Source organism: Canis aureus, chromosome 31 (genome assembly GCF_053574225.1).
Source record: "Canis aureus isolate CA01 chromosome 31, VMU_Caureus_v.1.0, whole genome shotgun sequence".
Classification (NCBI taxonomy): domain Eukaryota; kingdom Metazoa; phylum Chordata; class Mammalia; order Carnivora; family Canidae; genus Canis; species Canis aureus.
Genome location: NC_135641.1, coordinates 16579576 through 16592478, shown reverse-complemented (window position 1 = coordinate 16592478; position 12903 = coordinate 16579576). Strand labels below are relative to the sequence as shown.

At 49.2% G+C, this 12903-nt stretch overlaps 1 protein-coding gene across 1 annotated transcript in view; it reads left to right on the top strand.

Moving 5' to 3' along the window:
- The window catches only part of PLEKHG4B (pleckstrin homology and RhoGEF domain containing G4B), a 70148-nt gene that overhangs the window by 33036 nt on the left and 24209 nt on the right, over positions 1 to 12903 (top strand). Inside the window, exons 3-5 of the mRNA XM_077879690.1 lie at positions 5915 to 7088; positions 11111 to 11302; positions 11862 to 11985. Of these exons, the coding sequence (XP_077735816.1) occupies positions 5915 to 7088; positions 11111 to 11302; positions 11862 to 11985 (1490 nt within the window). The remainder of the gene's footprint in view (positions 1 to 5914; positions 7089 to 11110; positions 11303 to 11861; positions 11986 to 12903) is intronic.

The following is a 12903-nucleotide window of genomic DNA, read 5'->3' as shown; positions in this document are numbered from 1 at the left end:
TGACCTGCTTTAACACCCAGAGCTGGAGGGACCTTAGAACAGTGCAGTCAGCACGGGAAATCGCAGGGAGAGGGGGTGGGTCTCAGAAATGTGGAGAGCAGCCACCCCGCATTCTTCAGCCACTCAGTCTATGAGTTAGGGTTGAACACAGAGTGGAGGGGACCAACTTCTCAGGCTTGAGCAGAGAAAGCCGTCACAAGAAGCAAATCGAAAGACCGATGGCAGAAACATCTAGAAAATCTGTGCTTCAGAAGCATCAGAAGCAGAATTAAAAGCCAAACAAAAGCTGTTTCTTAGATCATGTTTGCAGAGAACTCACAGACATAAGTAAAACACTAAGTCCAATATAAGCATTGGCACAGCCTTGAAGAGAAAATGTGCAGAAGAGGCACCACTATCCCTAGAAGACTGGGAAAGGCTGGGCTTTTGGTGGTCAGAGAGGCGCAAAGTAAGTGACAAGACACAAGCTTTTATTCATTAACGAACAGGAAAGTGTAAAGATTAATACCCAGAGCAGGGAGATAATGAGGCTGACACGTCTCCTATTTGTGGAAATTGGGATGACCTCTTGGGAAAGCAGTGGTTTACTATGAATGGAGACTCTTTATAGCGTCATGCGGTTTTAATCAGAAATCTTAAACCACAGCATATGACCTAAAATACAGGACCAGAGATGCCTGGCTGGCTCAGTCAATAGAGCATGGGGCTCCTGATCTCAGGTCATGAGTTCAAACCCCCATCTTGGTTGGGTGTGGAGTCTACTTATAAATAAAAAAATAACATGATTAATTAATTAAAGTAAAATACAGAGCTAGAATTATTCCTAAGAGTATGTATTGCAATAATATGTATAACAGTAAAAAATGGAAATAAATATTAGGGCAATGGTTAAATTAGTAATGTATAAATATGATAGATTATTATATGCAGATTAAAATTGTTTTAAGAGGGGGATCCCTGGGTGGCTCAGCAGTTTAGCACTTGCCTTCGGCCCAGGGCATGATCCTGGAGTCCCGGAATCAAGTCCCGCGTCGGGCTCCTGCATGGAGCCTGCTTCTCTCTCCTCCTGTGTCTCTGCCTCTCTCTCTCTTTCTCTCTCTCTCTCTCTGTCTATCATGAATAAATAAATAAATCTTTTAAAAATTGTTTTAAGAGAAGTATTTTAAAAATACTGAGGAAATTATTATGAGATAATATTAGGCCAAAAAGTGGTATAAGTTTGTCTCATACCAGTTGCTTGACAGGCACTTTTAAAACCATCACAAGAAGACATACAGTGATATTAGTGTGCTTGTGCTATGGTAGGCCTGGGAGTATGGAAAAGGAGTGACTCTGCTTTCCCTACATTAACTCTAAAAATATCCCCTACTTACTAAAATCAGAAATGAAACCTTAAAAACTGAGAGGGAAAAGAAAATGGATGGTCCAGTCTATGGCGGCTTTCACAGTGCTAGGGTTCCTGAGGTTCAATGCCTAACCTCAGCTGAAATAAATATTAACAAGGCCTAGGTGCGGGGGTGCACATAACAGCCAAACTGCATACAGAACTGGGGCTGAGGGTACCCTGAAGACCATCAAGTGGCCTGACCACTGCACATTCACCATTCAGGAAGCTGGTTGATCTGCAAATACGTTCAGCTGTCCCTGGTGCCTGGCGGTAGGTTGCTGGGTGGACACCCTGGGGTCAGCCCCAGGACCAGGGGTGTAGGACCTTGACAGTGAACAGTGAGGTGGGGTTCCATGGACACATGGTGGGGATGTGCATGGCAGCCGGCTGCAGGTTTTGTTGCCTAACAAGGATGGACAGGTATTTGCATGGCCTTGTGCAGGGTGTCAGAGCCCAAAGACGGAGAGAAGGGCCCCCATGGTGACAGTGGTCCAAGAAGAGCAGACACGGAAGCTTATCCCTCTGTGCCTAGTCAGGCCCAGGAAGGCTGTCTGTCCCCTTGCCCAGGACAAGTGGACAAGTTCTCCCTCTGACTTTTCCAAAGGACCATAAAATTTTGTCTTGTTTTCAGTTTTCCAAGTAGGGGAGTGAAGCTGAGCTTTTCGGAGTATTACAATACTGCTGTGATACATCTATTATGATTGAAAGCCTGCTGCTGATCTTGAGAAATTCAGGTTCCTGGACTGCTGTGTGGAAGCCCACGTAAGGAAGGGCACTGCACTTGTTTCTGGCAGCTCAACTGCAGCTCCTAAACAGTGAAGCCCGCCAACCTCTTCTTGAATAAACAAAACTTTGGCTCTGTCACTTCTTCCTTGAAACACTATAAATGTCTTGAGCACACTATTTAGGGAAGATGTTGAAATGAGATAAAGAATTACTCCTTGCAGGGGCGACCAAGTGGCTCAGTCAGTTAAATGTGTGACATTTCAGCTCAGGTCATGATCTCAGGGTCATGAGATAGAGCTCCTGCGTCAGCTCCACACTCAGCGTGGAAACTGCTGGAGATTCTCTCTCTCTCTCTCTCTCTCCACCCCCCCTCCTGCTCATGCATGTACACTCTATAAATAAATAAATAAATAAATAAATAAATAAATAAATAAATATCTTTAAAAAAATATAGGGTACCTAGGTGGCTCGGTTGGTTAAGCTTTGGTTTCAGCTCAGGTTGTGATCTCAAGGTCAGAAGGTCAGTCTGTGCTCAGCGGAGTCTGCTTGTCCTTGTACCTCCCTGTGTGTACTCACACTCTCATGAACAAAATCTTTTAAAAATTTCACAGTAGCTTCCAAAGGAATAAAATATCTAGGTATAAATTTAAACAAAGAAGTGAACGGCTTGCATACTGAAAACTACAAAACATTGCTGAAAGAAAGAAAAGAAGAGCTAAGACCTGGAAAGACACTTGTGTTCATGGACTGGAAGATGTAATACTGTTAAGAAGGCAGTACTATCTAAAGTGATCTGAAGATTCAATGCAATCTCTATCAAAATCACAGCAATGTTTTTTGCAGAAAGAAAAACCTATCCTAAAATTCCTATGGAATCTCAAGAGAGTCCAAGTAGCCAAAAGAATCTTGAAGAACAAAGTTGGAAGACTCACATTTCCTGATTTCAAAACTCATTACAAAGCTATAGTAATGAAAACATTGTGGCACTGCCATAGGATAAACATATAGGCCAATGAAATGGAATAGAGAGCCCAGAAATAAACCCTTACATATATGGCCAAATGATGTCTGACAGGAGTGCCAAGACCATTCAGTGGGTATGGATCATCATTTCAACAAATGGTGGTGGAAAACTCCACATGCAAAGGAATGAGGTTGGGTCTTACCTCACACCATACACAAAAATTCACTCAAAATGGATCAAAGACCTATGAGAAAGCACTAAAACTATAAAACTCTTAGAAGAAAACATAAGAAAAGCTTCATGACATTGGATTTGGCAGTGATTTCTTAGAAATGACTCAAAAGCACAGGCAGCAAAAATAACAAGAGTAAGTTGGATTTCATCAGAATTTAAAACTATGTTCTTAAAAGGCACCATCAACAGGTAAAAAGAACCCTCTGTCAATGGACAGAGATTCTGCTCAGACCTGGTCGGGGGTGGGATTGGGGGAACTAGAGGAGAGCTGTGGTCATCGGGTCTTTGAAAGGGAAATGGCACGAAGAGGGTGAGCCCCGGGATGAATGAAAGTAGACGATGGGACAGTGCATGCTGGGTGAATTAATCAAGGCTCTTTGGGCTGTAAGATGAATTTGCCTTGTGTCACTGGGAAGCCTAGAGGAGAAGAGCTTCAGACCCACCCCCAATAGGGGCTCAAACGTGTCCCTGGGGCTCTGTGTCTCCCCCTTGCTCTACTTGGCTCCACTGTGCAGACAGGCTGGGTGAAGGTGCAAATCCTCCCAATACATAAAGCCAGTGGAGAGAGGATTTCCTGTCTTCAACATCTTTATACAAGCCCAGGAAAGACCCTGATTGGGTGCCTCCATCCATTCAATCTGCTACAACAAAAACACCATACATTGGGTAGCTTATAAACATAGGAAGTTATTTCTCATTCTCCTGGAACCTGAGGAGTCCAGGGTCAAGGTGTCAGCAGGTTTTTTGTCCAGGGCCAGCATCCTGGTTCAGAGATGACCAGCTGCTTTTGTTGTTATGGGCAAATTTCACATAATATGCATTTCCCTAATGATTGTTGAAGTTGAACATCTTTTCATTTGCTTACTGGCCATTTGTATATCTGTGAGGAAGGCCATGGAAAAGATACAATGACCCATTGACCTGTGAGCTGGATCCAGGCTCTTGGAAGCTCCTCACCCCTGTCCCCCATCCTTGGACATGGGTTCTGCTTGCCCTTCCCACTCCCAAGGACACAGCCTTGGGACACGGTATTGAAACTGCTGAATGGTATATGTGACTGAGCCTAGTTGAGGCCTTCAGGTAAACTTTCACAATTTCCAACTCAGATGTATGAAACCATTAAGTATTTTCTAGACCTTAGCTCTGAAGGAAACTAACATAAAATCTATGTGAAAGGCAACCTTCTGTAAGACCTCAAACTCTTAAGTTTCAAGGCAAGAAAATATACCACAAAAAAGTCAAGAAATTCAACTTGTATAAAATTTAAGCTTCCATAGAAAGGAAAGGAACATAACTAAGCTATACAGCAAGGAAACGAGGTCACATATAAGCAGCTGGTGGAAACAAAACACAGACAAACATTTGCTAATGGTGATCAAAAAAAAAAAAAAAAAGATTGTCAGATTTTTTAAAGACCTCACAGCCCTAAGAAGGCAGAAACAAGGCCACCATTCATAAAAAGAATAAAAATAGAGAAATTGTACAGAAAAGAGACAAATGTCAAAAAGGGGGTTGGCTTGGCTATCACAGAAGCGTGACATAGAACAACACTCTTCCACAGTTTATGTGTTAGCTTAGAAAAACATTCCCCAGTGTAAAGCTTCTGGCTACTGAATCCTGGCCGAACTGTCACAGCGATGCATCGCTGCTGACATGCCCTCTGAGGCAGATCAGTCGTATTGCCAGGAATCAGGAAAGACAGTCTATGACCTTTTATCCTTAACCCTAATCCCTGAATGTTTCCTTAAACAATAATTTAAAGGAGAAATTTACTGTGTGTGATAGAAACAGACAGAAGCACTATAGATTCTGACCACAGGGGACAGGCAGGTCACCCCTGGACAGCAGCCAGGAGAGAGGAATAGGAAAGTGCTGACCCAACACCCAAGCTGTGTGGACATCGTTACTGCGGGTTCGAGAAGTTGCATCTTGCAGGGCTCAGGGAAGGAAAAGCCCCCAATCTACAAATGTATCAGAAGGAGGTTCTTTCTTTTTTCATTTCCTCTGTCATTATAATAACATTTGTGCCATAAGTCATTGCTGGAGTGGGGAGAAGCAATGTGTGTGGTAACTGAAGCGCGACGGTAGGACGTGGTTCCGTATGAGGACCTGCAGCTGGGGCTTCGGAGGTGTCGGGGGCCCAGCACTTGTTCCCCAAACTGCTAGATACTCTGGAGCCTGTGGCCGACGCTGCCTGTGTGGTAGCTGTCCTGTGGTCTAACCCAGGTTCTTCTCAAAGATGCGGGGGCAGCTCACCCACATGATCACAGCCGAGTTACAAACTTCAAATAAGCAGAAGGACCCCATGACATTGGGTGGGAGCCTGCAGCCGGCATCGTGCGTGTGCTGGCGGGTCCCAGCGTCCCCTTGGGGGACGGCCTGTGGGCACCTGGTGAAGCCGGAAGTGCCATGGAGCTTCGACTGAGGGCTGGCGTGCAAGTGCAAGGTGGGACAGCCCCCGGGAGACGTGCCGCCCGAGCTGGGACTGTCTGGGCAGCCCCCGCGTGGCTTCCTCCGCCCCGTCGCTAGCGCCCAGCACCCCGCACTTTCCCCAAGGAGCTGCCGCAGACATCTAACCCTCTTCCCTCCCTCTCTCGTCCCAGGCCAGGTACACAGGCCTCATCTTCGTGCACGAAGGCTGGCCGCTATGCGTCCACGAGAAGGTGGTGGTACAGCTGGCGTCCCTGCGCGGAGTCAGGCTCAGGCCTGGCGACTTCTACCTGCAGGTCACGTCGGTGGGGAAGCAGTCGGCCAGACTGGTTTTAAAATGTCTCTCCCAGCTTGGACGTGGCTCAGAAGAGGTCGCTGTCCCTGAGGCCATGTACAGCTGCGTCTTCACAGGGCAGTTCCTGGAATGGCTGAACGGGGAGCGGAACAGCGTCCCCTTGCAGAACTGCTTACTGACCTCAGGCTCTGCCGTCTTCCGCACCCCGTGGAGCAGTGTCACAGACCCCGTCTTTGTACCCACATTCACAACGGTCCTGCCCCACTGCCCCTATCCCAGGCCTGAGCAGTCATCGCTCAGAAGAGCCTCCAAAGCTCTGACTCCGGCAGCAGCTGTGGCCAACAACCGTCCCCGGGAGACCACCCCTCCCAGCCACACCCCGCCCCTGTCCCACTGCCGCAGGCATCCGGGGGGTGGCCAGCCCAGTCACCAACCTGCCCCAGGCGGCACTGGCTGGGGAAGCCCTAGGAGCACGTTTAGGAGCTCTGACGGAGGCCATGTCAGGGTGGGGCCCTCAGAGCCGGTCCCATGGGAAGGACCAAGAGGGATCCTGGACCCCACAAACAAAAGGGACGGCCCCCAGGCCCTCACTGTCTGTGAGGACACGGGCAGCCCAAGCTCCAGAAGGCAGTTGCCCAGGGACCCGGCCAGCACGGAGGTCAGACGTGGGTTCAGGAAGTCCTACATGGAGGCCCTGCGGAACCCCATGCCCCTGGGCTCCAGTTCTGAAGAGTCCCTTGGGGATGAGGCCTGCAGCACCCAGACCACGGGGGCCAGGGTAGTGGCCGGCCCAGCCCAGAAGGCAACGCCCAGTCCCTGGGGAGACTCCGTGGAGCTCCCAAGTCAGGAAAGACGTTCAGGAACCACAAGAAGCACCCTTCCCAGGAGGTCTCGGTCCTGGGACAGGTCCGTCAGGAGCTCACGAGGTGCCACTCGGCAGGCCTCCCGCCACTCAGTCAGCGCCAGGCTGGGAGGTCTCCTAGGAGGACGAGTTGAGGGCACCAGCAGTGCAGGCTCCAGCTGTCCGCCTTGCAGCACAGCCGAGAGTCCAGGTAACGCCCACCCCTGCCCCTTCCTGCCTCTTCCCCATCCTTCCCCTCAGTCTGTCTTCCTCGCTGCACTGTACCTTTCATCTGGTCGGTTGACCCAGGAGAAGCCTGTGTCCACATCCACATGGACAGGGCAGCTTGTCCCCTCCTGCTGACCATCCACAGCTGTGGAAATAATGTTCACATGTGCTCTATTCTTGCGGCTGCCACAACCAAGTACTGCAGATGGGGTGGGTTAGGACATTTACCTGTTGGTTCTGGGCTGGAAGTATGATAGCAAGGCATTGGCAGGGCTGTGCTCCCTTCAGAGGCCCTAGGGGAGGGTCCTTCCAATTGCAGGGCTCTCCCCACCCGCATCCAAACATCTTCTCCCCATATCTCTCTGTACCTCAACCCTTCCCCTCCTTTCTCTTACAAGGACAGCAGTCTTTGAATTCAGGGCCCATCACACACAGTTCATCATTCACATCTGCAAAGGCCCTTCCGAGTAAGGCGATGCTCACAGGTTCTGGGAGGAGACACATCCTTTTGGGGTCAGCACTCACAGCCCATGTAGTAGTCATACTTCTTTCCTGTGGATAAGTTAGATGCTATGTTCATGATCAATGACACTGGCTCCTGAGTCACACACCTCAAAGGCCTACAGAACGTGCTCAGCTGTCCCCGAACTATGAGATTCTCCCTATGTTGCTCTCAATGGACAACATGACTTGCAAGGAGAGTTTGCAGGGCATCAAGAATGAAAAGGAAGGAATGACAACCTACTCCTTAGGTCCAATATTCTCCTTGTTTGAATAAAGAAATGTTCTGTGATGAAGAAAAGCAGTGACTTTGGAGGAAGTAAAGAACATGAGCCTTCGGAAGGAAGGGTTACCCCAGGCATCTGGTGCAGAGAACAAGCCGTGGCTTCTTTGCAGAGGCACACCTGGCCCACCCACCGGCCCACTGATGGACTCGCTCACACTCCTGGATGGGCCTGCTGCTTGCAAAATGAGGGTGTCTGCTCCTGTCTGAAATTCTAACGGGATTTATACAGCATGGTGCACACGTGGATAGTCCTGCATAAAGTTTCCCGATAAAATTATTGGCTTAAGGTCAGCACTTTGTTAAGAACACTGTACTGGCCCCTGTAATTCAGTTAAAATTAAAACAAAGCAATAACTCCCTGAACATTGTTTCCAGGACCTAAACTTTCCTGTTTGTATTGGGCAGAAAACACGTTCCCATGCACCCTGGATAATGCAGTGAAAACTCATGTCTGCAGCTCGTCTTGGCGAGGAGATGGCCTGTGTCTTCCAGCAAAACTCACTCTGAAGTGTAACCAAGTCCATGTCTCTCCGCAGAGAAATGCCAGCTGCACAGATGCCGTCTGTGCACACTTGGGTGGTGGCAGCACAGGACACAGACGTTTGACCACAACCAGGACACCTGGAGACAGTGGGTTTCGTTCATATAAACCAGGTTTGGCAGCTCTGTGCATGTCGATCTCACCATCAGAGACTCAGTGTTCTCCATTAGTCGTTCCATCGGGGCCCCGGTGGGCTTTGCTGCCTCAGCTCCAGAGACTATACGTGAGTTAGCACTGTGGGCTGGTGCGGAGAAAAGTCTCGTCAACCCTCTCTGAAGTTGGGAGTTCCCTTCCTGAGAGTGCTCTTCCCTGTTCCCTCCTGCTGACTGTCCAGAGCCGTGGAAGAAGGAGGATCCTGTGGAGAAGAGGGTCGTGCTTACACCCACAAGAAGTTGGATGGGGCCCCAGAGGTCTGAGCAGAAGGGCCTCAATGACTGTTCACCCAGTGAGTGGCCAGTGGCTTGGTGATACTGGCATTCCCCTCTATCCTTGCTGCCTGGACACACACAGGCTCCTGGAGTGCAGTTTGTGCTGTGGCCCTAGGCCTCATGTCTTCATCAACACAGGAAAATGCCTCAGCTGGGATCCTGCTGAAACCTAAGTAGAAAAGTAACAATTAGTGTACTTGCTCTTCCACAGCACAGACATTGTTTCTCTGTTCCAGCTGCTGCTCCTCTGGTCCAGCTTCTCCTCATCTGTTCCAGCTATTCCTCCTGTTCCAGCTGCTGCTTCTGTTACATCTGGTTCTCTGTTCCAGCTACTCCTCGATATGCTTCTCTGTTCCAGCTTCTCTTCCTCTGTTTCAGCTACTCCTCCTCTGTTCCAGATACTCCTCCTCTGTTCTAGCTACTCCCCCTCTGTTCCATCTGCTGCTCCTCTGTTCTAGCTACTCTTCCTGTTCCAGCTGTTAGCAGCTTCTCTGTTCCAGCTGCTGCTTTTCTGTTCTACCTTGTTTTCCTCTGTTCCCATTTGCTCCAGGTCCTGAGACTTTGCTTTGTCTCTTATTTAAATATAAAATCAACCTAATTTCAAAACAGTAAATATAGCACTTCAGTTTATGTCAAGATATCATATTCAGTCAACCAGTAGCAACAGACCAGCTGTTTCTTGATTAGCCGCGTGAGCGTACTGCTTTTATTCCTGGCCATTTTAATACTGTAGCCCCCAGGACTTTGGGCCTCTCCTTTCATTGCTCCACAGTCTGCAAGCTGAATTTAGGAAAAGCTTACATGAATGACCTCAACTAGGAAGACGTCTAATAAGAATAGTGCACATGCACAGGTTATCTGCTCCCCCATCCATGTGAAAAAGCTTGGGGTCAGGGTAGAATTAACACATTAGAATATGTGGGAACCCAAAGATTTTACCAATGATGGTGATACATTCTAGAAAATATGGGAACATACATGAAAAATTCACTCTCAAGGATAGTGTACAGTTGTAACCAATCAGCTAGTGGTGGGACAGACAAAAGATGGTCCAGCACACAGTGGGATGAGACCCAGGGGAGGAAGGACTCTCTGACCCAGGAAACGTCAGGGATGAACCTCAAAAGCAGTTGTGCTGTGTGAAAGTGGTTAGACACAGGAGACCCCATAATGACCCCATAATGTCTACTTGTATGAATGGTCCAGGACAGAAAGTACATGGGTGGTTGCCAGGGGTAGGAGTATGGATTCACAGTAAACGGGCATGAGATATCTTTCTGGAAGGATGGAAATGTTCTAAAACTGACCTATGGTGATGGTTGCAGCACTTGGTAAAGTTGCTAAAAGCCTCTTAATTATACACTTAAAATGAGTTTTATTATGCATAAAATATACCTAATAAAGTTGGGCTTTTTAAATTATTTTTTAAAGTAGGCTTCCACAAAGTGTGGAGCCCAGCTTAGGGCTTGAACTCATGACCTTGAGATCAAGACCTGAACTAAGATCAAGAGTCAGATGCTTAGCTGACTGAGCCAGCCGGGTGCCTCAAACTTTCATACAAATATATAAAGAGTGCTGTGGGCTTCTCCAGTCCAGCTAGAATGAGAAAGCTGTTAACAGAGTTATAAGACATTAGCCCTGAAAGAAGAGGAAGAGGCCTCTTTGGGAAGAGGCCAAGGGACAGGAAACCTAAGCCCAGATTGGTTTAGGGTGCCCCTCAGGGTCTTAGGTTCCAACTAGCTCTGGCCAAGATCATCCCTTCCCTCCCTGGGGTGACACAGGGGAGCATGGTCCCCCACTTTGTGGGGTGATCCAGGAGAGCCCGGTCCCTCCTCCCTGGGGTGACGCAGGAGGGGGAGGCACCCCAGCTACGATGCCGCCTGCCGTCAGGGTGCTCCCACCCCTTGTGGAAATATTTTTGTGACACTCTTTGGGAAATCTGTGTGAGAGAATAAATTAGGATGACGTTATTCAGTATAAAAGTCTCGTCCCCGAAGTGTGTTTAAGTAGTGAGCACTCTTGCTGCAACTGTAATGTTCCAATTTTATGTTTATTCATGCCCTACTGCTCAGGAACACACCTGTCCTGTAAGGTGTGCCACGCTGCTGTTCGCCACCAGAAATGAGACAAGTTCTCATGGGACCCCATATTTTGACACGATATTCTGCTTGTGTTTATGGCAAGCTGAGTAGCTGCCTTCAAACCAGAGAAACCCTTCATCTTTGACCAGGGGTCTTTCTGTCATCCAGCTGGGGTTGACGCAGACAGCAGCACCTTCCTCAAGCGTGATCCCAGCCAGGTTTCAGATGTGCTTGTGGATCCTATGTGCCGCGAAGGAGGAGGACAGCTGCCTAGTACAGGAGCCGTGCCCAGCCAGGTTCTCAGGCAGCTGCTGGAAGTCAGCCAGGATCTCCTGCAGTCCGGGGTCATCACTCTCCCAGGTGAGCATGGCTGTGTTACTCAGTGCAGGTACAGCAAAACACCAGGCACTGGACACCTCCAGGGTGTCAGCAGACATGTATCTGGGCAGACATGTATCTGTGTTCTGGAAGCTGTTATCCCAGACCAAGGCACCTGCACAGTCGGGTTTCCTTGGGGGCCCCTTCCTCGTTCATAGTTGAAACATCTTTACTGTGTCCTCACATGGTGGAAGGAGCAAGGGAACTCTCTGGGGTCTTTTTTGCAAGAGGCATGAGTCCCATCCGTGGGGCTCCACTCCTGTAACGTAAGTGCCACCCAAAGGCCCACCTGCTAGTATCATCCCACTGGGACTTAAGCTTCAACATAAGGATTCAGGGGGAACATGAACCTTCAGCCCAGAGCAGTGCCCATCGCCCTTTTATGTGAGCATAGCTGTCGCCTGCTTAGGTGAGTGGCAGGCCCTCCTCTCTTGGGAAATCTCACATCTCAGCCATTTGCAGACCTGAGCTCAGTGTCTCAAGCTTGAAGCCAGGTATGTCCTCATTAAGGCTGCCCTCTCACAATGCCCTCTTTCTTCAGGGACGCGAGATCACCAGGGGAGAGCAGTGGTGCAAGTCTGCACGAGGGGCCCGCTCTGGTCCAGCGCACACCCCTCCAGCGTCGAGCTGACCCGCCTGTTGCAATACCTCCACGGCATCCCCAGGTGGGATGGAGCCAGGCCCCCACCTTTCAGAGCTTTGGGGGTAACCCTGCACAAGCTTGTGTCCTCATGCAAGGGTCTCTGTGGAGCCTTGGGGGCCCCCTGGGACAGGGGCACCAGGCTCCCACCTGCCCCTCAGGCTTCTGCTAGCTGGCCCCACGTCCCACCTCGCTACTCTTCTCCAGGTCCCCCACGAATTCCTCTCCTGTCACCCTGACCTCTCCCCTGAATCAGAGCTCTGACATACAGTCTAGCCCGAGTGTTGTGTTGCTCTGCATGGGTCAGTACTTGCTCCAAGCATTATGTGTGCACATGTCTTATACGCCACCTCTTTCTGGATAAAGACCTAGCAGATATAGACAGAAAATTTAGAATAAATGGGTCAAGAAATCTTACAAATGAGTACTATGGTACCCAGAATCAGCAAAGACTGATTCATGCTAAGTGAGAGCCTCACGCTCAGCTAGGCAATGCCGTGTAGCAGGAGGAAAGCATGCCAGCTCCTCAAGAGAGACTTGTCCTCCCTGGCATGGAATTCTAGGGAGCCATACCACTTGGATCCTGCATGATGACAATGGGTGACTTTCTCTGGAGCATGGCTTCAGATCTCTTCATGGACCAAGGACAGGGACAGGACAGTGGGAGTTAAGGATGGTTATAGTGTGTTATTTCATAACTACTTGATCCCATCAGATCCAAGCTTGCTTTAGTCAGCCCTTATGGCCACCAGAACAAGAGTCCCTGAGGTGCTGGGTGGAGGCAGCCATAGGGGAGGGAGTGTTGCCCAGCTGGCGAGCTCAGTTCCAACATCAGACAGCCCGGCTGGAAATCCCAGCTGTGCTCCTACTGGCCGGGTAGATGGCGCACCTCCATAGGCCTGTTTCCTCCCCATTGACCTGGGATGGTAGCTGCTGTCTCAAG